The 27,873-nt window shown below is 45.7% G+C and overlaps 1 protein-coding gene across 28 annotated transcripts in view; it reads right to left on the bottom strand.

The window, feature by feature from the left end:
• The window catches only part of RBFOX2 (RNA binding fox-1 homolog 2), a 176,946-nt gene that overhangs the window by 82,803 nt on the left and 66,270 nt on the right, over nt 1-27,873 (bottom strand). The window contains exon 1 of one of the 28 annotated variants that reach the window (XM_069856736.1): nt 15,180-15,296. The exons of 25 other annotated variants lie outside the window; for them this stretch is intronic. In XM_069856736.1, the coding sequence (XP_069712837.1) occupies nt 15,180-15,251 (72 nt within the window). In that variant the 5' untranslated portion in view covers nt 15,252-15,296. Of the gene's footprint in view, nt 1-5,016; nt 5,206-9,454; nt 9,898-15,179; nt 15,297-27,873 lie in introns of those variants that run through there. 2 more of the 28 variants (XM_069856757.1, XM_069856768.1) reach the window with 2 other exon arrangements.

The following is a 27,873-nucleotide window of genomic DNA, read 5'->3' as shown; positions in this document are numbered from 1 at the left end:
ATCATCTGCTGAAAAGATACCTAAAACAGGAACATCAAGCATTTTACCTGAAGCAGTTAATTAGACCAGAATCCAAGTGAAAAAAACATCAGCCCTTCCGCTCATCCCACAGCCCCCTTTCCCACTGGTGTTAGAATTTTATAGTAGAAGGCTGGTCAATACTAATTAAGTGCAATGGAGCCATCATGAATTAATAACCTGCAGGGAAAGACGCTGCTGGTATTAAAGGCTTCCCTCCTCCTCAGCCTTCAACTTTTAGTATTCCTTGGTAGCTCACTACAACCTTTTCACTAATTCAGATACTTCACAAATTAATAGCTCTTAAAATAACAATAAAACAGGATATTAAATTTACACAGCCTTGCCATCTGAGTATCACAGCACATACTATGGCAAACTTAGGCATCCTCATTTCTCAATTCCCAGGTGCTCAGGGATTAGCTACCTAGTCACCTGCAGAAGAAACGCATTAGGGAGCAGCGAGGTTATTTCTAGGACAGGGAACTACGGAAATGGCATTGCTGTATCAAGTTCCCTTTTACATTGCCATCCTGCCTAGGCAACATCGAACGCAGCTTCTGCCATCCCAAGGCTACTCTGCAAGTGCCCACAGCCGTTTGCTTCTACATCAACACAGCCGAAAATTTTCAGGAAAGGTGATAAGAAGAAACAGAGGACTTCTAAAACCCCTTAAGAATAAGCCCTTCTCAACCAGTAGTTAAATCTCTAAGTATCACAAGAGTTACACACACAGCCCGTAGGCCCACCTCAAACAACCATGTCCTTACACCAGGGAAAGTGAGCTGCAGATCCATCTTTCAATTCCATGGGGAGATTCTCCTGGAAAAGTGACTGGCCAGGATTCCTCTCCCACAAACCTCTGCTGCTGACTCAATATCTGGCAGCACTAAACCGGAGTCCTGCGACAAACAGTAAAAGGGAAGCAAAAACTAGGGGATTGGCGTAGGCACAGAGTCAGGTACCACATAAACAAGCACTGCTTTTTGAATGGCAGAGATAGGGAACAAGCACAAGGCTATGGACAAAGACAGCGATCCCCTTCAGATAACTCACACGAGTTCACAAGAGTAACACCAAACTGAGGAGCAAAAAGCAGGGACTCTCGGCCCAAAAGGAGGGAGAGATGCAATCCTCAAAGCAAAGAAAGAGGACAGGGAAATAGTGGTAGCTGCTAAAAGAAGTCAGAGAGGGAGGAAAAAAGGGGGGTGGGGGGGAGCCTTCCACTAGGCATAGAAAAAGATTTTATTTTTTTTTTAATTATTTCTTTTAAGGAGATAAGGGATCTCCTGAGCATCCAGCTTGCCTGAAGGGAAACAGATCCTAAAAGGGACTTAACAGGACTGCAGGAGGAAGGCTGTTTCGGGACTCAGTCTCCCTTGCAGACAGTTCAAACAAAGGAGGACGATCTCCTATAATGGGATGCATTGTACATTTTTTGCTAGAACAAGGTGGCTGTCGCAATGGGGCTCCCCATCTCCTGTCTTCCCCCTCCTGAATACGCACCCCCTGCATGATCCCAACATGGACCACAAACAAAGATCCATTTTATCACACCATTACTGTAATAGGAGGTAGAGAAAGATAGGGAAAGGGAATGAAGCAGAGGAACGAAAAGGAGACAGAGAAGCCTTTAATGAGTCAGTCGCTGCTCTGATTTAAATAAGATGTCCATTTAAGGAGCTCTGCATTTGTTTTTGGGTTTTTTTTTAATTAAAAAGAAAAAAAATCACTGACTGACTGAGCAACTTTTGGCTGCACAAGGTTGTCTCACAGCTACACAGGAGGTCTGGGAGAGAAAGGGTTATGGAAGGGGGAAGGGAAAGGGAAGAAAACCTCTGGAAAAAATGAGGCTGCTTGCTGGTTCATTTTAACAAGGACATAAATTAGTCTCAAAGCCACAAACGCCATCACCTTCCCGAGCCCTGGGCAGAGTGTAGCAAGTCAAACACGTGCCAAGATAAACGGTGCTTGCTGGAGCCTCTGAGGGGTGCTGGGGGGACAACAGGGGGCATGCTGGCAGCCAGGGCAGCAAAGACGCTTCAAATAGTGCCACAAAATGGAGACTAGTGATCCTACAGCTGCACAAAAAGGGACCCTTCAGATGTTCCTGCCTACACCCACATCAAAAGATGGGAACTCAAGGCAGAAAGAGGGAAAATCGGGTCCTGCAGTCAGAAGATAGCAGCTCTCCCCAGTCTGGCTTTAATTACTGCGAGCAACCCTTCCTCCTCCTCTTCCCGTCTTGGAAGAAGGCCCACTGGCAGGCAGTAACCCAGGTGAAAGGCTCCATTGCTGGCAGCAGGGAGGGGAGCAGACAATGGCGGGGTGATTCATTACAAAAGCAGGCGTACATACGTACATGCACACACACATGCTCGCTCGGGCGCTGCCGGCTGCCACATGGGCTGGTGGGACTCCTTAAGGAGGCAGCAGCTCCCTTCCCACTCTCCGAGATGCTCGACACCTTCCCCCTCTCCCAGCCCTGATGGGAAACAGATTCGGAGGAAAACGCCAGCAAGGCACTGGGCTGTCCAAGAAAGGGAGGGCTTTGTGCTCCACACAAGCCAGCAATCTCACCGTGCACGGCACAGAGAAAAAGCCTTTTAGCATATAATTCCCATCCACCCAAGATTCTCTCTTTTATCTGCAATTAGCACATGATGTACTGGGCCTCGTTTAACACTCATTTTCACTGATTTAGGATTAAGGGGGATAAGACCAAGATACTTTCTGTTAATGAATCTGAGCTTCACTCTTATTAGCAATTTTGGTTTGCTCTCCCTTTCAAGCACGTTTCTATCTTCCAGCATCTCCTATTTCTTCCCACCCCACATACTTATGTTATTTTGTTTTTCCAGCCCTCGTCCCTAAATAGAAGTTCATCTTCCAGATTTCCAGGAAAGATGGGTAAGCCTGCTCCCTAAAACACAACAGAACACAGACCAGGCAGACAATATTGTCTGGAGACTGAACCAAACTGAACAAGAGAGTGTAGCAATGCTGATTTCATTCAGTGGCAACTGACAGCTTAAAATCCCAACAATATTGACTTCAAAAATGAGACAGAGCTCCAGTGAAATACATTCACAGGTCATGATTAAGGCCACTCTACTGCTTCAAAAAGCACCACAGCTGGGGATATCGTCCTGCACGTGCCACACTCCTTCAGCCTCACACTTAGCCAAACCTGCAGTACAGCTAAGGAGCAGCCCAGTGAGCCAGAAGCTCCCCCTGCAAAAAGCAACACTATGTTACAGCTGAACTCACCTTCACTGTCTTCCTTAACTCTGCATAAAGGGGTTATCAGTCATTCACTGGGAGACTCCAACTGAGACAGTCCAAGCTCTCCTCCCCTACTGGTTATTTTAATGTGAATCTTCTTCAGCATTAGCATGCAAATATGCAGCACAAATCCTGAAAACCTATCCTAGATAGCACATACTCTTAAGAGTCATAATTCAAGGTCAGCCAGTACTAATAACGCATGGTCTTGATGCCTTCTTTCCCACGTCTGAAAATTAACAATTCCTGCTGAAGACAGATTTCCCTGAAGTCTATTAGGATATCCCAAACCTTTAAACAAGTTTATACCTGCCCCTTTTTCAACCCATGCTCCAGCAGAATCCCATCCTTTCCAGCTCTGCGTTTCTCCAAATCAACCAGCTTGTGCTTCGGGGTGCTTGGTCCTCGGCACGCACAAACTACACACGCTTCTGTACTGGTGACCCTGGCACCTTTCCGCACCGTGCTGACACAGGCTCCGCACGTAACAGTTGTGGCCGAGAGCACATTGCAATACAAGGCTGTGCAGAACAACTCTCCAAAACGTGCACAGGCCAGTCTGTAGCTCAGAGGCATTCACCTCCAGCTAACCAAACACGCTCTGAGCACACAGCAATACACAAATGGATCCTGACTGCAGAGACACAGCTTTTCAGCAGTATTCACTGAACTAAATATAGGTACAGAAAGCCTCAGGAGATTTCTGCCAAGCTCTTCCATCTCAAAACAGAAAGCCTTGGTCCAGATAAAAAGGAGTCAGTAATGGAAGGGACTAAATAGCAGAAGCAGAAGGTGGGGCTTGGGAGCCAGGGAAAATACCTTAGGAGTGGACAGAGACCTACTTTTCAGCCACCGACAATCAAGGCAAGATGAGAGACAGAAAGGGTCAAAGCTGGTGTCACTTCTTGCAGCGGATTCATCCTGAGCCGGGCACCCGCGAAAGCGCTGCCCCTTGCAGTGGGACAAGGCAGGATCTGGGGGATTCAGCCAGGACTAAGGAAAGCTAAGAAGACAGTATCCACCTAATCTAAAAACTGCAAAGCTCCACACACAAAAAAAACCCAAAACAAAAAAAAAAACCCCAGCACTTATGAAACCCAGATTTGAAGAAAAGTTCCTTCCAAGAGTCCTTCCCTCTCCCCCCTTTGGGAATATCCCCCAAAGGCTTCCAGCTCCGCAAGGCACTGCGGGGCATTATATAATGCCTAACTCCAAAGGATTCCAGCTCGGCGATGCCGCTCTCCTCCTCCTCCTCCCGCTGCCCCCTCCCCTCCAGCGGCAGATGCCACGCCAAAGAAGAAAAATCATTTAAACACCCAAACCCATGGCAGCAGCCATAAAAGGCGAGCACCGCCCGGCCAAGATCCCCCTTGCCAGGCGGAGAGAGCCGCGATGGGAACGGCGCTCGCCGGGAAGCGGCAGCCGCTTTCCCCCGGGGAGCCCCGGGCAGCCCCGGCACGACGGGCACCTCCGGGCTCGGCGCTCCGCAGGCGCTGCGGGCGGCGCACGGGGGCTCAGCCTCAGCTCGGGAGCGGGGACACCCGCGCCCCTCCTTCTCTTCTCCCCGGGGAGCGCTGCGGGGCTGCTGCGGGCAGGGCAGCCGCGGGCACCCCCTCTGCCCGGGGTCCCTCTCTCCCTCCCTCCCCGGGGCAGCCCCGCTCCGCGCAGACAAAGCCGGGCGGGCGGGCAGACCCTCCGCACCCCCAGCCTTACCTGAGTTACCATTTTCTTTTTCTCCATAAACCAAAATGGGGGAGACCGGCCGCAGGGAGGGGAGAGGAGGGGGGGAAAAAAAAAAAAAGAAAGAAAAAAAAATAAAGAAGAAAAAATAAAGAAGAATTTAAAAAATGAAATAATTTTTAAAAAATTAAAAACCGAGATAATATTTAAAAAAAAAAATAGCAGCCCCGTGGAGGGCGGCGGGTGCCTGCGCTGCGCTGCCTCGCCGGCGCGGTGCCCCCCGAGCCCTTTTTCCTCCCTTTCTTCTCCCCTGTTCCTGCCTCCCTCCCTCCCTCCCGGCCGCCGCCCCCCCGGCGCAGCCAGATGGCTGCGGGAAGCGCCGCCCCGAATGCCGAAGGTAATTAATGCGAGCCGGGACCGCCCCCGCCTCGCCCCGCACCGCCCGGCCGCGCCGCTCCCCCCCGCCCCGGCAGCCGCACGGCTCGGGTTCGGCCCGAGCTGGACAGAAAAGCGCAGGCGGCCCCGCGGGACCCCAGGGGCTTGCGGTCCCGCACTCCGAACGCTGCCCCCGGCAGGACTCCCGGGGCGAGGCTGCGGGAGCATCCCCGGCGGAGGCTGCGGGGAGGAGGATGCCGCCTGGCTCGGCTCGCCCCGCTGCCACAAAGGGCAGAACGCGTGGGTGCAGGGTGCGGGGGATGAACCGGAAGCACTATCCGTGCCAGGATCTGCATTTCTCTCATCGTAAAAAACTGGAGACGGCCGGACTCCTTCCCAGCTCGCTTTCCCCCCCCATCTCTCATTTACCTTCAGGAAGCACCTGGCCCCAAACACCTGAGCGCTCCGTGGTTGGCAGCGTTTGTTCTCCCAGTGACCCCGTAAAACACACCGATGAGCTGCTACCCGATTTGGCTTACGGCATCTGAGAGGCTCTGATTGACTGTTCCCAACATCGCTCCCAAGGACCACGCTGAGCACAGGCCTAACAATCCCTCAATTAGACAAGGAGATTATACCTATGGCTCCAGCAGCCATGACATGAGAATAAAACCAGCTCAGGCAAGTTGCCTCTCTGATGTCTCTCTTCACGACACCTGATACTCAAGAGATTCCCAGGCTTCTGCGACAGAAAAGCCAAATTCCGGTGCAGTAACACCTTGCATCCCCGCGTGTTCCCTTTTGCAGAAATATGTCCAGTTACAAATAGCACTCAAAAAAAGAAAATGCCAAACAACCTCCTGTTTTTTCTTCATGGGCTTCTGCTACTGCACTGCTGTCCACGCAGCCCGTGCTGACCCGTGCTGCTCTTCCACTTCCCAGTTTCACCACTCACTCCAAACTGACCTCTGGCTCCCTCTTTCCCTCTCTCCCTTCCTCCTGTTTTCTCTCCTAACGCAGGCCAGCGGGAGCACACATCCCAACCCAGTTCACTCCTCAGGCGTGACAGGCCTGAGACCAGGACACCAGCAAGCCCTTATATCCCACCAGAGCATGGAAGCGGAGAGCCACGGGCCAGCCACCCTGTGTGCCCAGCCAGCCGTGGCGTGGGGTCAGCTGGGAAGGAGCCAGCCTCCATGGCTGCAGGCCGGAGGGCTCTGAGTCAGAGCCCGCGTTTTCTGAGTTATCTCATCCTCTGGTAACTTTTAGCTTATGATACTACAAGTTTACAGACAATATTGTGAAACCAGAGAAAGTATTGGATTTTTTCCTTTCTCCCCTACGACAAACCTGAGATCCTGGAGCATGATTTTGGGTCAAGTGTAAATTCTATTTCAAAGCAGCAGAAAACATAGTTACTGCCTTGTACCTTTGTCATGACAAAGCACCAGGTTTCAGCAAAGTGCACCTCGATCGCCAAACCTCAGCAAATCACTCAGGATAATCTCCTTACTCTCTCCACTTCACCATTGCATCCACCCAGTCTCCTCTGTGCCACTGAGCAGTGGCTTCTTGTCCCAGATCCAGGGCACAGACATTCAGGACAAAGAAACATCACGCAACTGCCATCCCACCACTGTTCACCAGGACAGCATAATTTCTAATCCATTTTGGCTTCACCTTAGGAACCTCTAGAAATATTTTCCATCAAAAAGAATCTTCTAAGGAAAAAGAAGTGCCCAACTGTGCACTGAATCCTCACTTGCAGCGCCTGCCACCGCCCTATTGGTACAACTGCTTTGCTCATGTGCCAGCGGAGTAGGAATTCCCTTCAGTAAGGTCCTCTGCTGGTCTCTCTCTTTCATCTCCACTGTAGGCCAGAAAGCATCTCCTCCCCCATGCTTGGAATATATCCACCTTTGCTCCTGTTTAGTGAAAGAAAAGCCCCAGTTTCCAATGGATATGCCTGACCAACAAGATATGCAAGTCTGTAGGAGCTCCGATTGCCCCCAAAACATCTGAAATGGACATCTGCTACAGAGTTTCAAAAGCTTCAGGAATACTATGGATAACATGATCAGACTTGGTAACACTTGAGGCCTTTGTTGTCTTGGGCTCTACTGGAGCCTATAAAGCAACACCTGATAACGAACAAGATTGCTAAAATTAATCGATAAAATTGTATGACTCACCTTTTCTCACCAAGGGCTGGAGGTTCAGAAGTTTTTGCCAAGTGAAGCACTTGGCTTCTCCTACATGCAAACCATGGAATCACAGCCCAGTTTGCCACTGCCATTTGCCACCCTCTGCTGAGGAAAATGAAAGACTCAAATTGCAGAACATGCTGCTGAAAACAAGAGAAGCACGAGTAGAGCTGAGGGCTGGAAGCCTGAAGAACACACAGCTCAGAGCCATGAGATCATCCCTTCCTACTTACTGCATTTATTCAAAAACCAACATATTCAGAATGGCTCCAGTTGCCAGTACTTACGAGTTCTCATGATTTCTTGTGCATCACAGGCACATATGCGTTGACACTTCATTACCGTGCTGCAGAAGTAGCATTCTGAAATAACTACGGGCAAATTTAACTAGTCTGCCTCTGCAGTGCCACGGTACAGCTTATCATCCTCACCACGCCAGGCAAAGCTCATTGCTCCCACCTGCACACGCTTGTGCCACCTTTATGTTCTCTTCTGTGTTCACCTGGATGTATATGATGGTTTTTGGTTAGCTCCTATCATTCAAATCCTAATGGAAAATAAGAAGGACATTTAAGAAGCAGGTGATGGGGCAAGGCCACAGAAATCACACTAGTGAGAGCAAAGATGAAGAACTAACCCCTAGTTTTACTAAGCGGTCTACGCATACACAGAACTGGGGAAAAAAGGAGAGAGATGAGAAAGCCACAAGTACTCTGCTTTCAGCAACTTTCAGGGCTTGTCTTCCTTTTTCTTTTGCTACACTTATTATTTCCCATTGCTGCTAGGGCAGAAAGAAAGCACAGCCTTCAATTTTAACATCACACTACCTGCATTTCTCTGCTGGCTCAAGTTTAGATGGAGTAAACCTGCCAGCTGGATCAAGGCCAAAGGGAAGAAAAAAAGTTTCAAGTGCAAAGAACCAATTTATCAGGAACAAATCTTAACAACCCAAAGACACACTTCTGCTGGTGGATTCTATTCATGTGCGTAATAAAACCCGTGGTACAAGGTAACCTAACAAAATACTCTTTAGTGGCTATCTGACATATCTCAGGATAGATAATCTTGAACCACCAGTCTACATTTCACGTTTTCTGGATAAATGTGGTGCCTGTGAGGACAAGGAACGCTGACACTGAATAGCCAAGGACTGTGCAGAGAACATCATCTCTCACTTGGCTCCAAAAGTATTTGAGCCTGACCCACGGCCTCTCGCTTCTCCAAGACTCCAGACACCGGGCCAGCAAATCTCACGTGTGCTCCAAATATAGCCCCCTCCTCCAGCAGAGGCTGCAATACAGGCTTCGCCCTGCCCAGAGCGTTGCTCCCAAACTCACTCATTCCTATTGCCCTCCACACCCTCGCTGGACCTCCAAAAGTGAAAAGGTGACAAATGAGTAATTGTCGAGATTTTGTGGATGGTTTCAGAAGAGGGAGGAGGAAAATAGGTGAGAAGCTGCTCCCAGTGGCTGGCCATCCCTTCGGGACAGGCTGCAGTCACACATAAAGTCACATGCGCCCAGACAATGCAGTAAGGCACACAAGAACAGACTAGTACACAGCATTGTTGGTGGCTCAAGCCCCTTACAAAAAAAAAAAAGGAAAGAAAAAATAAAAGAATTGGGAAAAAAGCCAAAATGGCAAACCAAAACGCACAAGTCTCAAACAGCACAGTCCTGGAGATAAAGTATCAAATGGTACTGCTCGTGTGCAGGAGCCTCAAAGCCCTCTGCAGACCCTCCGGGCTGCCAAGGCCTGAGATAAACCAAGCTAAGAAGCCCAGCACGGAAGCAGTGTCCCTCTACAAAACCAGCACATAAGCTCCATTTTTGCCCAAAGAACATACAGAGCAAACACCAAGACTCTATAAAGTCTACTGTCCTTTTGCTTACCTGGATGACTGGGTATTGGTAATCCATACAATACACACCATACATAGCCAAAGATTCTCCAGCTGAAGGCCAAATGGACACAGGACTGGAAGCTTCAAACCTGAATCTCCGTCTTTCAGCCTTGTGGGAAGGACTCTGGCAGCCCTGCGCAGTGCTTGGCTCAGGCCTCTGGGGCCACTCAGGTTGACACTAGCTCAGCTGAAAATAAAAAGGAGCTGCCTGGCTCGGCTCAGCTCAGCCCCTCTCTTCTGGGATCCAGCAAGGCAGCACTCAACCATAGGCGGCAGAGGCTCCTAAAATTAGAAATCCCCTACTGAAAACAGCCCTGCAAGCCTTGACTGAGGAACGTCCTGCGACTCCCGGGCAGCAAACAGAGCGACTGCCAGGAAGAGGGGGACACGGGATCTTCACAGTCACCACCGCCAGGGATGGGAGGAAGCAAACAGCATTTAGGATCTGAAAAGAGCATATGTGCTGGGCTCTAGGTGCGTCAGAGGGATCACTCCCAATCCAGGACAGGGAAAAACATATGGGACCGTTACTTCCCCACCCCCATACCCTTCTTGCTGTCCTCAGCAGGGACAGGTGCTGGGATTAGCATAGTAAAACCCTTTGGGGTCGGGGAGGGATCGAGAGGAGAAGCCACATTGATATCTCAGACTGAAGGGATCTCTTTCACAACTGAGTGTGTGCCCATATCGTTTAACGCCTCTCTCTCCCTCCACACTTGAGGCGCGCAAGGACAGCTGCCGGAACCAGGGCTAGCAGGGGGAGCTGGGGCCCAGGACAGCCCCCACCACCCCAGCTCTGGGCCAGCAGGTTGCCCCCCTCAGCTGTCCCAGTCAAACTGGGGGTGGAGGGGGGATTAACAGTGCCACGGGGGAGCGAGCTGTGGGGAGAAGGGGGCAAGGCCAGTTGTTGTGCCCGTTTTAGAAAGCCCATCCTCCCCATTCCCAGGAGGAATCTGCTCCCTGACCGACAGGGACAGCTGGGGAGCTGCCCAGACAGAGGCAGGCAGGCTCACCCCACTGGCCCAGAACACTGGGCGTGTTACGGGACACTCAAGAGCCCACTGCTGATTCTTAAAAGACACCAGTTTCACCCATCAGAATGCCAAACCTCACTAGGATGACACCAGTCCAAACCCCAGGGCTCCCAAAGAGTTAAGAGCCCCAAACCACATGCAACTCCCACCATCCTCCAAAGAAGTGCAGTGAGAAAACCGCTCCCTCTGCTCCCTCTGAAGATTTAAAAATGAGGATGTTACAGTGATCAAACCCAACAAGGACAATCCAAGCTTACCCCTACCTCTATTTTAAATGCAGACAGTGGATCTTCATTTTCATTTCTAAACTTGTAGCTCTTCAGCAGTGCTGCTGTGCACCATTAAACACCTCCTTCAGACTAGCTCTGGGGTAGCTGCCTTTCCATTGTCACTGATAATTCCCTCCCCCTCAGAAAGAGTTAAACTTCAGATTTATTTTTTTTCCCCGAAATTAAATACATGGATCATTATCTAGCACAATTTGCACGCGTGGTACTTTGTAATTTAGGTAGCGTGTGCCTAATCGGCAGCCCTCTGACCCAGCCAACCTGGCAGAACAGCTCTTGGCTTGTCCTTGGCTCTCACTGCCCTTGCTTTCTGAGATGCCTTGGAAAAGGACAGCTACGAGCCCGGGTGAGTGGTTATGGCAGCTGCCGCCCACTCTCATCATCTCTCCTAGGGCAACAAGGCCGCTTCTTCTTTACAAAAAAAGCATGGCCAATTTGGGGAGTATAAAGCATGACATTTTCTACTTCTAAAAAAAATTAAAACTTTCTATAGCCATTGTTTCTGTGTGAAGATTTGGACAGAGAGAAATTAATTACCCATAAATAGGAAAGCAGCTATGCTTCTAGATCTCTTCACAGGGGAAAAAGGATGAGGCTCCCACAATGACCTTCCATCTCCTTCTGCCCTTGACCAGTTTATTTCGCCCCAGACCCAGTCCAGCTTTCTGGAGCTCACACCATGCCTCCTCCTCACCTTCAGAGGGTTGTTTGGCTGCCTCTCAGCACCCTCCCTGCCAGCCCAGCTCTGGGGCACAGATGGTATCTGGTTTCCTCTGAACAGCCAGCACTGTTTTTTTTTTCCCTTCTCCTTTCTGTAAGAACGCGTTTAATTGGTGCCTGCCCTTCATTCTTTTGCATAGCTTATTACTATGCACTCAGGCAATTTAGTATCTCCAATAACATCTTTTTATGAAAAGGCATTAATTTATAAAAACTCATGGTCTTTTTCCACAGCTTGGTTTTGCTACTCGGCATTACGGCCCCAGGTTTTAAAACCAAATCCCTAACTAAGTTTAAAAGCCTTACATTTATTTCACAATCCAATTCTTGTCATTTCCAACCAGGCCTCAGGGGACTAAAATGTTTCCAAATCCTAGCACAGATATCTTACGACCTATAAATAACCATCAAATGGGCAAAACAAAACAAGGAGGGGGAGCAGAGAGCATCACCTAAGCTCCTCTGTTGTTTTAACTACAGATCCAGATAGAACTGCTATGGTTTAAAGTTTTAGATGCAGATTTTAGGTACCCTGCCTTAACCAGTGTTTAGATACTTTGGTGACACTTCAGTAACAAAGCATCACCCTCCCTGTGTCCCACAGCAGATTAAGTGAGAAATATTAGCTTTAAATTTGTATGTGCTGAGATGGATACAGCAGGACTAAAGAGACTTACATTGACTGGCAATAAACTACTCAATTTGCTGCGGGGCTGGCCATAATGGCTGGTTTACTGCTGCACATTGACTTGCAACCAATATTACTCAAATGGGAGATGGCGCTGCACTCCATAATTTTATTCCGAGATAAAGGCGAACCATATTACCATATAACCTGCTATGCACATGCATTTCCAGTAACACAAGTTAGGTAGCTATTATAAAACCACAGCCTTGTTCCTGCAAATGCTTACACATATGAATAATTTTTAAATTACAGAAATATTAATCCTGGAATAGTACTCCTGGTACACAGAATGAGATCAAGTGCTACCATACAACATCATCTAATCTTTTCATAAAAATTTACCAAGCTACATTGTAGAACTGTGTTCTGCAGCTACACTACCCTGGCCAACAGCCTGCTCTAGAACAGCACTCCCCAGCAGCTGAGAACCCTGTTTGTCTCCGGCTTAACATTATTCCTGAGCAATTTCTGTTTGTCCTTTGTTCATGTGCCAGTACCATCCTCTGGCCTAATCGTATTTTCTCTTTCCCTTACAATCAACTTCCCTGATATATCTCCTTCTCTATCCCCCTGGAACAAGCAGCTGTTCCAGTCTTTTCTCACATGACAGGCTTGCTATTCCCCAATCTCCAGAAGCCCTTTCTTGCACCTGACCTGGCTTCTGCTTGTCTGATTTTTTAAAAGACATTAACCAGAACAACACTGGTAGGTCCTAATTGGTTTCACAATTCCAGCACTAAACTGCATCTTTTCTAGCCTTATTAGTATCATCCTCTGTAGCACCATATCAGATGCCGTGGGACCCATCTACAGTAAAACACATCATCCCATTAAGAAAAATGCATATTATCAAGTTAAGAAAATTGGTTATCTTAAAAACAGATAGGCTGATATGGCACAACCCTAATCATCCCCCACCACTGACAGGGCTATTATGCTTCCTGTTCTCCAAACATATGATAGCACTCCTGATTTCATAGATTAAAACTTGCATTAGATCTCAAACTTCATGAACCGGTTCTTTCGCTTTCAGGAACAGGCACTGCTCCTCCCCAGCCCAGCCTGCGTGTACTAGGGGCATTGAAATATCCAACGTGGTTGCTTCTACAGCAGGTTCATGCCCGTTACCCATCCTGCCCTTGCTCCCACAACCAATTCTACCTTCAAAAGCAACAAAAAAAAAAGATTTGTTCAATTCTGTGATCACAAGAGCACCCTCAATAACCACCCTGTCCTCAACACTCAGCAGCCCCACATCTTCCTTTCTAATTGTCTTCTGAGAAACTGTCATCCATTTCCCTAGCAACATTTGCAAGGTTTAACTCAGCCTGATTTTTGGCAGTTCTCATTTTATCCCTACTGACTTTAAAGGCACAGCAATCTCTGCTGATAAATCCTCTTTTGTAAATTCCCTTTTTGCACCTAGCAGCCTTTACAAGGTGATTACGCCTCCAGTCAGGCTGAAGTTTCATCTTACAAATTTTTTCCCCTTTACTTATCATCAAGAATTTGTCTCCGAAGTACCTCTAACAAAAAAAAGCCCACAACACACCACCACCAAAAAAAAAAAAAAACCACATAAACCCAAAGCACACATTTCTACATTTGAGACTAAGTTTTCAATCCAATTCACTGACATAATTAAGTATTTTGCGCCACGTATCAAATCTTGTATCATGATCACTCCATCCAAAGGTGGGGACAAGGAGGCTTCCGAACAGCTTGTTTTCCTGTAATAGTGATAGCACCAAGAATTTACTCACTGTCTCAACAACAGGTGATGATGCTACAGCACAGAAATCTTTTGACCCTATTATTATTAGCAGCATTTATTCTTCAAGCTATATCTGAGAAACTAAAGTTTCTCATACCAATATTTATCTCTCTAATGGTACTGGGAATAACATCATTTCAGAGTCTCAAGTTTGTATCCGAATTCAATCCTATGAGGGATTACAGCAGACACATAGAACTCCCTCTGGGATTCTTTTTACCATTCTTCCCCACAGCAATTTTGACCAGAAACAGATTCTACGTTAACAGTATCGCTCTTCTTTCTTATTTACAGTCTGCTGCATACAATACAGCCTATCACCTTTTAGATCCACCATATCTGAACCACACATAATCTTGAATGCATGTTAAAACCATGACTACTATTCTTGTAGATTGATATTATCCCTATAATCTCCAGTTTTATGTTCTGCACCAGTAGCTCTGGTTCCTCTACTAGTTATTTCTAATGCCAGGAGCCTGAAAAAAAAAAATATGTTTGTGTATTCACCGATCACACAACTCCTAGCTCCAACTAAGAATATCATCCACCTAGTTACTGCTGAATTTTATTATTCTTTTTAGAACACTGAATTTTATTGTTTTCCATTTCCTACTTACCCTATCAATTTGCCTACAGATACTGTTCTACAAGCTATTGTAGCAGCATTTACCTAATTTTCCCTCCTTCTGTGTACTAAGCAAGGCATGGAGACTACACAAGTTTTTCCCAATGTTCTCAAAAGCCAGTATTTTGCTTCACATGCACAGCTCTCTTTGATGTCTGCAGATTGAGGAGCATTTTTGGAAAATGAAAGACCACAGCCCTGGGCTTGGCTTTGCCTGCTTTGTTCAGACTGCTTATATCAAACATGCTAAGTCACAATTGCAAGCACAGTTACAAGAACATAAGCTAGCCACAGTCTCCCTGTGTTTAAAGTGCATCCATAGTACATCCAGGCATTTTCCATGCAGATTTTTTTTTGTTTTAATTGCTACAAACTGTGGTACTGCGGGGACACAGCAATACAGCACGGAGAGCAGGATTTTTCTATGCTGCACAGTTATTACACTACATTGATCTTTACTAAAGAAATTACACAAACACTTTAATTTTATAAACTGAATTTATAAAATCTTTAGTATAATTCTCTGTTCTCCAGACAAATTAATCCAAGCCTTATCTAGTTACTCTCACTAAAGAGCTCTTACCTCCGCTGATTCTAACTCCTCATCGCTAGAAGCCTGGCTGATGCTCTTCCTCTCACCCACCAAAAATGGCATCTTTAACAATTAGCCAATCACTACATCTGCTAAACTGGGACATCAGGGATCTGATGAGCAGCTTACAATATGTCTCTGCTTTTTAATGACTGATGTAAATGTAGGAAGCATGCCAGCAAGCAAGGATGCATTTTCTGGCTGGGTATGTACTGATTTCCATAGCAGCTAAATAGATCAAGCGGCTCAGCCAGCTTGTACCGGTGTTAGACAAACAGCACACGGTACGGAGATTACATCTTTAATGCTGCAAGAGATTCTCATTTTGCACCAAAGCAAGTCCCATGTCCTGAGAATGAAGGTGGCTTTCCCTCCCTCCAAGTAACAATTCATACTGGAAAGGCACCATTCCTCTACAGGGCTGCATTTTCTGAGCTGTATTGCTTGGTTGGTTTGAATAAGTATAACATTTTTCAAAAAAGCTGCACGATTTTTTTTTTCTTTCCCAGTTTAATATAAGCAACGACTAGAAAAACTACATATGGTCTAGTTGCTGTTTTGACCCTGAAATAATTAGAGATTCGAGTCTTGGGGACACAAATGCAGGCAGAGCATGCAAAGGAAAGCTCAGTATCCCAAAATGGAAAGCAGAAGCAATAGACGATGACAAATAGGTGACTGCATCAATTGTTTTCCCTCACATTTCTGGAACCTGGCAGTTTTACCTACATGTCCTGATTTCAAGAGTAAGAAGATCTGGTGGTGGATCAGCTATGCAGGAGAGCAAATAACTCAGCACTAAGCCAGTGCGTTCTTTGAGAGTAAAACACGTTAAACATGCAAATGCTGAAGATCAGAAACAAGATGCATTAAGCAGAAATGGAACCACCAGTTCTGGGGGATGCAGAATAGCAGCAGAAGCTAACAAGAACGTGTTAGATTAGCATAATAAGGACATCACAGGAAAGAATTTGAATGCCTTGGAAAAGCCAGAGGAGCCACTGCTTGCCTGAACCTGGTCTGATTAGTTAGTGCTACTGATTCTTCGTGTTCATTAGGATTCATGTTCCTAAAACACATTAGCACAAATTAAATTACCAAAAATACACTTTGAATTCAAGGAAACCAAAATCCCTCTGGCAAAAAGCCTAAGAAGTCCAAATCTAGAGAAAGCAGCAAATACCAGGTTATGTGTAGCAGAGAAGAGCCTCATCACACTTATTGCTTCTACCAAAGAAATACCTCAGGCAGGCAATAGAACCTCAGTTGTTACACGTAGCAAATTTCACAGATAAAATTCATGATTTCAGGAAAATTTAAGAATACCAAGGACAACATTTAATAAAATGGAAGGTCTTAAATAGCTCCTGGTCATGTCCTTTCCCCTCAAAGCACTGGAGATCTCCCTTTTCAATCTTCTTCTGCAACACATTCTCCATTTGCAAGGCAACATAGGTACAAGTGATGGAGTTTGTTTACATCTACCTCTACTGCTCCAAACAGTCCCCAGCCAAGCTCCGTAGTCATGAAACTGATCTAAAGTGGCTTAACAGCTAGACATCATGCACACTCTGAAGTATGGACATAAGATACTTGTATTCTGTTACCACCCCCAGCTCTTCACTGCATCATCTACACATAGCTATTAAATATTAATGGTTTGTCTAGACTGGGAAACTAGCACAGTTTTAAAACATATTTACAAATACATAGCATAAAAGGACAGGTCAGAATTAAAAATAATTATTTATTAAGCATCACTTACTTTCAAAGCCAGAGTTGCTTTAGGGAAAGACAGAAAACAGAGGCAGAGCAAGGATACCACGTCAGTCTGCTGAAGTAGCATATTGCAAGACCTTTGTTTGCTGGAGAAGTGACTTTTTTGTTTTGTAGAGCTTTTGTTGAGAACTGATAGGACTAGGGATAACAGTTTTAAGATGAGATTTAGGTTATATATTAGAAAGAAATTTTTTTACTGTGAGGGTGGTGAAGTACTGGCACAAGTTGTCCAGAAAGGTCGTGAGTACCCCATCCCTGGAGGTGTTCAAAGCCAGGTTGGATGGGGCTTTGAGCAGCCTGATCCAGTGGGAGGCATCTCTGTCCATGGCAGGGGAGGTTGGAACTGGATGATCTTTAAGGTCTCTTCTGACCCAAACCATTCTGTGATTCTTACAGTCATCCAGTAGAACTGTAGCATTAGCAAACTCCAGAAACCTACAGACCAAAGCAGGACTCATGAGATCACAAGCCGGGATCTTCCTCAACCAGAAACCGAGCTCTCAGAGTATCAAATCTAAGCAGTTATGGTTGTCAAGAGAGATAAAGACTCCTGGTGAAACTGCAGGAGAGTAAAGACTCTTGAACTTGAAGTTAGATCTGTGTAGGCAGAGTCTTGCTCAAGTTGGAAGTACAGATCCTACCCTTACAACTCCAGCTGCCAGAAAGGGACCAGGAATCAATTCAGGCAAAACTCAGATTGCCCAAAGTCTGTCTCTGAAATTATTACAAAGGAAAAATGTAAGGCAGCAATGAACACTCACCTGAGGTTTGAAAGATCCTCTGACAAAAGACTGTGCTCCCAGAGCCAAGGTTTTATGCACAACACCACCTAACGAGCTGGCTCCCAGGAAGACAGCTTTAACGGTACAGTAACTCACAAAAACATATTAGTGATTAAGTTGCAAAATAAAGCTGGCAGCAGTTTGGATATACCAGCAGCATAAAAGACATGACTTCAACTTTCATTTCTCCCCCAATCCATCGCTTTACACGCATTACAAAACAGGTTTTAATTATGCTATTTTGAGAAAACTACAGCATACCTGAGTGTAACACATGACAAGTCCAAAAGGAGCTTCAAAAACCAGACAGGCTCCATGGCCTTAGTTACTTACCAGAGGCAGAGTATACAGGGGGAAAAGAAAGCATACACAGATTTTCCAGAGAAAAATATATCTGTGTGTTGGACCTGGGCCTCCTTTCAAGGAGAACTCTAAGTGCTTGGCATTGCTTCAGGAAGAAAGTAAGTGTACTTTTGGGCTAAGCCTTTTGGCAAAGAAGGTGATTGTAACACAGCTTTCTTTTGGGACCACTTGTATATGCACAGATCTTGGTAATGCTAGATGTCCATCAAAATGCTTTTTGCCTGTTAACATGAAAAACAAAAAGGTGTCCAGATGCAGAATTTCAACAACAAAGAAAAGGAGTTTTCTCTTGGTGGTTTAGGCATTACATGATAGCAATGCTGCCTTTCTATATTCCTTTGGGGGGAGTGGAGAAAGGGGAATAAAAAAAGAATAGAGTGGAGGCAGTTTTTCTTCGCTACAGAGGCTGCTAGATCTATCAGGTAGCTCCAGAACCTCAGCCAGAGAAAAGCTCTCATACTCCCACTTGGTTTTCACTTCTCAAGCAGCAGCAGCTCAATTAGCTGATCCTTAAGGGGGCAACTTTCACACCTAGACAGTTAACAGGGAGATCTGAAAAAGAGACTTGATTCTTCTATGAAATACAGCAGCTTAAGCCTGAGCATTTCTCCAGATCTATGCTAAGCCTACAAAAGTTAAGGTTAATTCCTTAATTAAAGAACTATCTTCCTGAGAATAAATAGCATTAAAAGTCACCAGATGGTAGATCAGAGATACTTTCACCAAATACTTTCAACTGAATGAATCAACAAGGGCTAGACTGCACTGGCCATTTCCCCTACAGTGGAAGTATACTTATGCAGTTATCTCAGCCCCACCAGCAAGTCGCTGCGTGGCAGCTGCAGGGCCATCAGTGATGCCACACACATTCCGAGTCCCTTGCAAACACTCGCAGGATAAACCACTTTCACTGAGGGTTTGATCCAACACGTTTTACCTCGCCTTTGCCTGGGGTGAAGGGAGCACACCATCAACTATCGCAGAGCATTTCAGTTACGTGGCCGTGTCTTACTCATCAAGCTGAGCACTTACTTGCTAATGGAGATGGGTTTGGTATGGATTTTCCTCCCCACCTCACCTCCTGGGTTATCAAATTGCTGCTACGTGACAAACTAAAATAGAAAAATGTGCTTGTTCCAAGTTAAAGACTGTCCACACAATAAATTACGCTAGCATTGACACAGATGTATCTCTACTTTAGGGCAGTATGGCTTCCCAGCTACACAAACGAAAGCAAAATTTGGGGGGAAGTTTTCTTGGGCAGCATTTTGTTCTTTTAACAGAGGAGACAAGGCATTTCCTGCCCAAGTTGGTTCAATCAGAATAGCAGACCAGCTGCCCACACACTGTAACCATGCAAGCAAGAGACAAAACCTGTCAAAAATATTAAACAAAACTCTTAATTGAATGGAAGTAAAAGAGAAATAAACAGGTAACATGGTCTACATGAGATAGCTGGGTCTGAGACCGTGTTACTGGCAGGAGCTGAGGAATTGGAGAACATCATGCAGGCAGGACCTTTAGCTGCCGCAACAGCGGGTCACCGAATAAATCTCAGGAAGTCATTTGGAAACAGTTCCAGCGTGGCAGTATACAGAATACGACACCTTCAGTGTAAATCTGCAGAGACAATTTCATGATAGAAGAATTACATCTGTCCATTCATTTCTGTAGGCCTCTGTTCAAAACCTTGCTCGACTGCCAAGATTCAGATAATGATTCCTGCTTTTTCCTCACTCCCATTTAAAAAAAAAAATAATTCCAAACTCGGGCACCTGGAAAGAGATTCAAGAGCGAAATACGAGCACTGTAGTTAAGAGTTTGGTGCACTTGCTGAGTGCACAGAAACGATCCATAAATAACAAGCAAAGCCAAGGTTTGGCAAGAACGATGCCGTTTACCCTGAAAGAAGAAAGTCAGACACACTAAATGAACAGTGACAGCAGCAAGTGATGCTTTAATGGAGGGAGTGGCCCCAGGGACTACTCTTGTTGGGGCAGAGGTGCTACTTATTGCTGTGTCCCTCCTCTGGCAGTTTTAGTGGAGAAGTGGGAGGCTGTGGTGAATACAGGAGGTATGCTGAGGCTATGCCAGCTCTTAGGTAAGAAGTTGTCTTCACTTTCTGCCTCAGACTAAGACAAAAAGAGTAAAAGGTAGCAAATACCTACATTTTGTTTGGTTGGGCATTTCTGAAACTTATCTAAGAAAACAAGAGTGATCAAAAATCCTGAAATCTTTTTCTTCTCACGATGTCCCAAGACATGGGCACAAGGGTCTGCTATAGGCATCTAAGCCAAGCACTAGCAACGCTTCTCCCCAAGAGCCAAGAGGACAGAATAAAGCCTGACACAGCTCAGTCCAAAGCCTTTTCCTGCAGGCTAGCTTGAACTCCCAGCAAGTTCTGAAACAAGTCACAGAAGCTGAAATCCCTGGACAACAACCACTGGTTGCACCATCTGCCCAGCCAAGATACCCATTCTTTGCCACAGCTTTCTGTGACCTCTACAAAACAAAAGATCACACACGTTCACTCACCTCAATTTGCCAGAATCTGCATCCTCTGTCCTGAAACCAGAAAGCCATTAAGATGGTTTCCTGGCTCCCATGAAAACCCTCATCTCTGTTTTCTCTCACTATCAAAACTTCACCAAAGGCTCGTCTTGTGTTCCCTGCACACCTCTCCAGTTACTCTGCAACAGGGCTTCTCTCACTTCATCGTAACAGGACTACTAATGCAAAAATTAACTGCAAACCCTCTGCATTATCAGCTTGGATATCAGCAGAACTCAAACTTCAGCCTCTATGGCTTTACAGGTCTCTTCACATGAATTTAAAAGAACCACTTATCTCAGGCTAGACATTTGTGCGTAGGCCAGAGTTAAAGTAGGGCAATACTTAAGCTGCATCTCAAGCTCACATGGTAATGAAGCAAAAGCTGCAACTTCAAGCTCTGAAGGGGCACAGCAGGCACACCTCCTGCAACTGCTCTGAACTAGATAGCTTCTGAGAAACCCATATGAACCTTGAAAATCTAATACGCCTCGACAGCCTGCAACTGAACTGCTTTAGCAGGCAGGTCAAGCTGCAGCATCCTCTTTCACATACATTACCAGATTCTCAGTACGGTGCTGGGAATCAGACCCTTTTCTGCAGCAGAGGAACGTGGTAGATGTGCAAACCCTACAGGAAGCAAACTCAAATGGCAGATTACCAACAGTATCTCGGCAAAATGAAGAAAAACCATCACCGTCACCCAACTGCCCTGGATTTTCTGCACTAGAATGCGAAAATATGAAACTGCCATCAAGATGAAAATAAAGAAAACGAGGGTGACGTAGGAAAAAAAACCCAAGCTTTCTGCACATTCTGTTCCCGACTTACCTTCTTTACAATTAAGGGACAGATCTAATAACAGCCCCTAGAAATCCAGCTGTCACATTTTGATAGTTCACTGATTGCCCACAGAGATCTAATTACTTCGTCCAGTCCACATGCCTAAAACCTCACATGGGCACAGCCATTCCTCAGCCTCACCCCGCCAGAGGCCTGGAGAGTGGAAGCAAGAACAACGGTAGGATGATCAGAACATTTTTTGAGCTGCCAAGGTCAAAGTATAGGAACAAGAAGAAGGGAAACAGCTGCTCTAGAGCCAGAGACAACAGAATGCTTAAAAACCTAGAAAAATAATTAAACAAACTAATGAGCCATAGTTGGCAAAGGAACCACAGGTCAAGGAAGATACAATTCCTAAGTGGGAGGAGAGGTGAAGAAGGGGAACAACTCTCCCATGTCGGGGCAGAAGAGGGACCAAGTTAGCAGCTCCATAACAGAGCTGTGGCAGAGAGTGGAGAGAAAGGGGCGTATCAAGAAAAGAGGCAATTTGGTCTGGAGTTTCAGGGCTAGAATAAGCAGCAGAGAATGAATGAAAGCGAATGTCTGTGGTGGTTTCGAACAGGAGACAGGAGCGGGCTGGCAATGCCATGCGGTTTGTTTTGTTATTGGGTTTGTTTGTTTGTTTTAAAAGGAAGTTAATAAAAACCCACCAGCATCTTAAAATGCTCCAAGCATACAGCCTGCCACCCCTCCTAGGCTCTGACAAAAATTCCAGCCCCATAATGAGAAGGGCTTCTTGGGATCCAGCAGCCCTCTGACTGTTCACCCCCAGTTGGAGGGCAGAGGGGGTTCCCATATCAGCGGCTCAGCAGCACGGAGCTCCCCGCACTGGCACCGGCCGCCTGCCCAATTCAGACCTGTAATCTCCCTCGACTTTGATTTAATGCAGCAATTACTGGTAATGTGGTTTGAAGGAGATAAATGCCCAGTACAGGGCTGGCTGGCACTGACGCTCATTCCGTTCATGATGCGAGAACAGTTTTAATTAAAATCCCCTTTATGATAAAGGAGCTGCTTGACTGGATGTTTCTGTGCAGCCCTGATACGGAGCCTCCTCCAAAGCGGATTAGAAATCAAAGTTTACCCCTTCTTGCTACTGGCAACACACAAAAATAGGGAATACAGTCACCATGTCACCCCTCTGAAATTTTCTTAACCCTAGAACTGCTGGGAAAACACCCACGTTTGCCTAAAAGCAATAGCCACCTCTTGTCACGGCTCTAAGTGTTTTCCAAGAACTAAGCACCAGGACTACTTTAATTAGAATAAACCCAACCTGACAGCTCATCCTCCACGATCCAAAACCAGTTTTCCTCCTTCCTATGGTTTAAAAAGGAATCAGCTTGGCTACTTTTCTGGCAGATCCATCCATACAGTCTGCATTTTGGCAAAGCCTGAAATCAGACCCACAGTGCTCTGGCAAGATGGTATGAAGTCAGGATCTGGCTGATAGGCTGGAAAAGCTGAAGCCTCCGCTGGGTGAGGCAGAGCAAGATGGTCAAGAGAGATGGAAGGAGCAGCACTGTAAGGTGAAGGCATAAAATCTGTCAGAGCGGTCAGGATCCTAGCACAGACATGTTCCAGAAATGATTTGCCAGCTCTTGATCAAATTACAGCAAAAGTAGGTGCAGGTTTTGGGTTGGTTTTCTTCTTTACAGTATGGGAAATACCAGAGATGAATATATTAAGCACAGCTAGTTTCTATTATTGCAAGTGCCAGGAGCAGATTGTCACAGTGAGAAATTGGCCTTGTGCATTACACAGAAAAGGCAGCACTGGGTTTGGAGGCCTGCAGACAGTGCAATGTGAAGATAAAGAGCCTCAAGTCTGAATGCGCATTATTCCTCTCCTTAAGCCACCAAACACGCATAAACATAAAAAGGCTGAATTAAGCAGCTGAATTTCTCCATGACCTTCAGAAAGTATCTGTGGACCATGGGACTGCCCAAGCCTTCTCCTGGGACACACAACCTCGGCTCCTTTCCAGAGCCTTTGCCTCATCAGCCTAGGAGCGCTTCATACTCCCTCAATGTCAGTCAATGGGATTCTGCTCTAAAAAAAACTTTTTCTTTCAAATTTCTCTCATATTTTAAAGTGGCTCTCATTTTCCACAATTCCACACTCCCTTCACACAGCACAATATCAAGCAATAGATGGGGGAAAAAACAATACAACCAACCAAAATGACTACCACCTCCACCCCCCACCAAAAAAAAAACAAACAAACCAAAAAAAAAAACCAAACAAAGAAAACCAACAACAAACCAAACAACAAAACCAGGAGGGATTTGGCACAACAGCGTGACTAACTGACTCCATGGGAGTCTGAAGAAGCAGACACCAAACCACCAAATGCTGATGTGGCATTGCTGCAACGCTAAAATCAGCCTTCAGGAGCACCTCGTTCTTCAATAGCATAAAAAAGAAAGGGTAAAACCACCAGGTCAGAGACGGTAACTAGAAGATTTAATGCAGTTCTGCTGGTCCACAAGGGAAAAAAAATGAAACCAAAAAAGGCCTGGTATAATTAACAAGATTAAAGGGGGATTTAGGATCAGGACAGAAAAGCAACAGGCCAGATTGATCCTTACAGGATTAAAGCTGGAATCCTACTAAGAGTCCAGTGGTTGAGAGATCAACGCAATGTAATGGGATTAAATCAACATCAGCTTTTGTTTTTACACAACTGAACCCCCAGCACCCATGCTTTTACTGCTTCAGATAGATGGCAAAAGGTCAACCAGTACCCACAAACAACTGGTAGGCAGGTCAGCCAGACGTTTCCCCTTCAGCCTCTCACAGCTGAAGAGCGATAGGTACCACCACTTTCAGAAAAAAAAAAAAAAAGTGGTTTATCACAAATTGTCCAAATAGCCAAGAAGGTTGAGGATTTACCAAAGTCCATGTTCTAAATTAACTGGTATCAAGTGTGATGGGTTCAATCCAGGACTGATGGATGGGAAAGCCAGGAGGACAGTCCCAGCTGCATTCAGACACGCTGCCGACAGGCAATTGGATTTTGATATTGTCTCTTGGTGGCAAGGAACAAAGGAGACAGTATACTCCGCAGAACATATCAGCAAACATATTTAAGACAAATTGTCACATGTCCCCATTGCACAACAATATCCAAGAATTACAAAAGTGAGAAAAGTCTCTCTCAGCATGTATCATTTGCATTACAGCTGGTGCAACACATGCAGGCCAGCTGCACCTCTGTTCCCCTGCCCCAAAGTTTCCAAAGCTTGCTGGTAATTTGAGTTGGTAGCTGGGGGAGGGAAGGAGGGAAAGAGGACAAGGCACTCAGTTCTTTGTAGATATGTATACTATTTTTAAAGTTTTTATTCTTGTAGGAGAGAAAACCATGCATGTTTAAATGAGAGACTGAGTACCCACCACCACCCGCTCGGCTGAAGAGGGAAGGGGTGTTTATCGCACACCTGTTTGCAACAGTGGAACAGATGCATTGGAGAGCCGTGCTCCGCATGCAAGGAAAAAGCATTAAGGCATCTCATATTTCTACAGCACTTCTGAGTCCTAAAGGTGTTTAAAACCAGCAGTTAAACAAACACTATATGCAAAGAATCACAGAATGGTTTGGATCAGAAGGGACCATAAAGATCATCCAGTTCCAACTCCTCTGCCACGGGCAGGGACACCTCCCATTGGATCAGGTTGCTCAAAGCCTCATCCAAACCAGGCTTGAACACCTCCAGGGATAGGCATTCTACAATCTCTCTGGACAACCTGTTCCAGTGCCTCACCATCCTCACAGTAAAAAAATCCTTCCTAATACCTGACCTAAACCTCCCCTCTTTCAGCTTAAAACCATATTCCCTCATCCTATCCCTGTATTCCCTGATAACGAGCTGCCTCCCAGCTTTCCCACAGGCCCCCTTTAAGTACTGGAATGCCACCATAAGATCTCTCCAGAGCCTTCTCTTCTCTAGGCTGAGCAAAAAACTGCCCATTTATTAAAAGATGCCACAATCAATAGCCTCACCTAATGCTGCATGTGATTCTCCTTTTCAGCTAGTTGGACCAAAAAAAGTAATAGGCATTCACTACTTCTCCTCACTCAAGCAGCAGCCAAAATCTCAGTGTAATAAGTTGGGGTGGAGAGGAATTAGCTGAAACTGCTGCTGGATCCAAGAGGCCTCTGAGCAAAGCTGCTCTGCAGTGCCACTGAGACAATCTTGATGGAGCTACAGACACCACTCATGCTGCCAAATAGGCTTTGCTACCTTCCTGAGAGATGCTTCATTTTTACTCAGAAGGGTTCTCCAACTAAAAGGTACATCATGGATGCAAGAAGTCATCACTGTAGTGACTGTGGGTGGGATGAAAAAGAAGGCCATTACGACAGAGATGAAAAGTTAAAACATAGCAACAGGCAAATCACACTACACATTTTCTATTTTCTAGCCACGTATACATACTTGAATTCCAGTGTTTTTCCGCATTTAAACTTCGTTTCAACACTAGATGATTTATAAATTATAAAAAACGTATGGAGGAGCATTCCAGTATCATGCCATGCCAGCTCCTTAAAGCACGATGAATAATAAACCCTAAGAATATCTGGAAAAAAAAGTAAAAAATGTCATCTGGTCAAAATATTTTCCCATCATAGTTGTCTTGATGTCCAAGATTCAATTAGAGTATTGTGTGGGGGATAGCATGTTTCATGAGGCAGGAGAAAAACTAACTGCCTTTGCCCTGGATTCGGCTACAGACCCAAGAACCATCTGGTAAAAAATCAACCAGAGCATTGTGCAGGCAGTATATTAGTCATGAGACATAGGACTCTGAGAACAATGAAACCTAAATTTAAGGGACAGAGGGAAACTTAATTACTTGTTTTAGCTTCTTCACAGCTTTAAGGAATCTTTTTAACACTTTCAGCAAGAGAATTTAGCGCCAGAGGACACAAAGCGCATCCTCGATTGACTTCTTAATTTTCTGCAAGCCTGTCTTCACTTCCAGCGTGGAACTATCCACACTGGTCCATCTGCACAGCCTGCTTCTCCAGTGCACACCCACAGGATACATTATATCGTATGTAAGGCTGAGAGAACTGGGTTTGTCCAGCCTTAAGAGGAGAAGGCTTAGGACAAACCTTATTACTATGTACCAGTACATAAAGGGTGTCTACCAAGAGGATGGAAACTCCCTTTTCACAAGGAGTCACATGGAAAAGACAAGGGGTAATGGCTCCTGGGGAGATTCCAACTGGATTTCAGAAGAAAATTTTTCACCATGAGAACAGTTAAACATTGGAATAATCTCCCCAGGGAAGTGGTAGATTCCTCTACACCAGACGCTTTTACGGCGCAGCTTCACAGGGTGCTGGGCTATCTCATTTAAATTATATATCACCTAAAAAGGTTGGATCAGACGATCCTTGAGGTCCCTTCCAACATGGTATTCTATGATTCTATGATACCACGCTCGGTACAGAGTACTACTATCCAGAACTGTGGTACTGCGGGTACGGACTGCAGATCCTCCTCTAAACTGACAACTCCCTAAAGAAAACATCGTCTGGCCCCACAGCCTGACTCCAACTCCTGTTCTATCCAGTAGCCCTTGCTGAAGGATGAAGGGATCTCTTCCAGCGAATGGCACAAGCCATCCAATCATTCTTTTGGTTTAGTATGCACACATACGCAGTCAATACCATAGCAACTGCTTAGAGTTGTGGCAAAAAAGTCATCCAAATTCAGATCCACTCAAAAGACCTTTCCTGTACGTTCACCATAACCTTGAAGGCTAGGACAAGGGTAAAGTTCTGGCACTGCTGGAATTAAGATTCGCAAATAAGCGCCACAGGAAGTGCAGGAAACACAGATGTTCAGTCTCAAATCGCTATTATCTGCACTCTTCCTCAAGCTTCCAGCTGGAAAGCAGGAAGGCTGAGGTTTATTCTCTTCTTATTCTCTTAGAGTTTATCCTCTTCCTTCCAAGGTAAACAGGCTGTTTGGTGAAAAACTAACTTAAACAGGACCCGGTCCCTGTCAGTCTCCCAAGACTTGGACAGGCTTATAGCAAACAGAGTCCCCTGTGCTCATCACTGTTTGGACAGGTGGGAAGAGAGCAGACAGGCAGAAGAGCCACTGGAGAAATTCACACCAACTCAGCCAGCCTACATCCCTCTAATTCTTTTGTTTAGACTCATCAGAGAAGGAAATTCTTGAACATGATGACAATGTGTTGGGCACTGATTTTACTTAGTTTTATATTAATCAAATGTAGCCTACACAACAGATCATCCTGATCCCAAATTTCCCTTCTCTGAAGCAGGTACCTTAATTTGAAATGCCTTCTTGTTTTGAACCACACTGAGCTTCCTTCTCTTAGTAGTGACC

The sequence above is a fragment of the Phaenicophaeus curvirostris genome, chromosome 1, assembly GCF_032191515.1.
Source record: "Phaenicophaeus curvirostris isolate KB17595 chromosome 1, BPBGC_Pcur_1.0, whole genome shotgun sequence".
NCBI lineage: Eukaryota > Metazoa > Chordata > Aves > Cuculiformes > Cuculidae > Phaenicophaeus > Phaenicophaeus curvirostris.
Note: the sequence above shows the minus strand (reverse complement) of the source record. Positions and strands in the feature narration are given on the sequence as shown.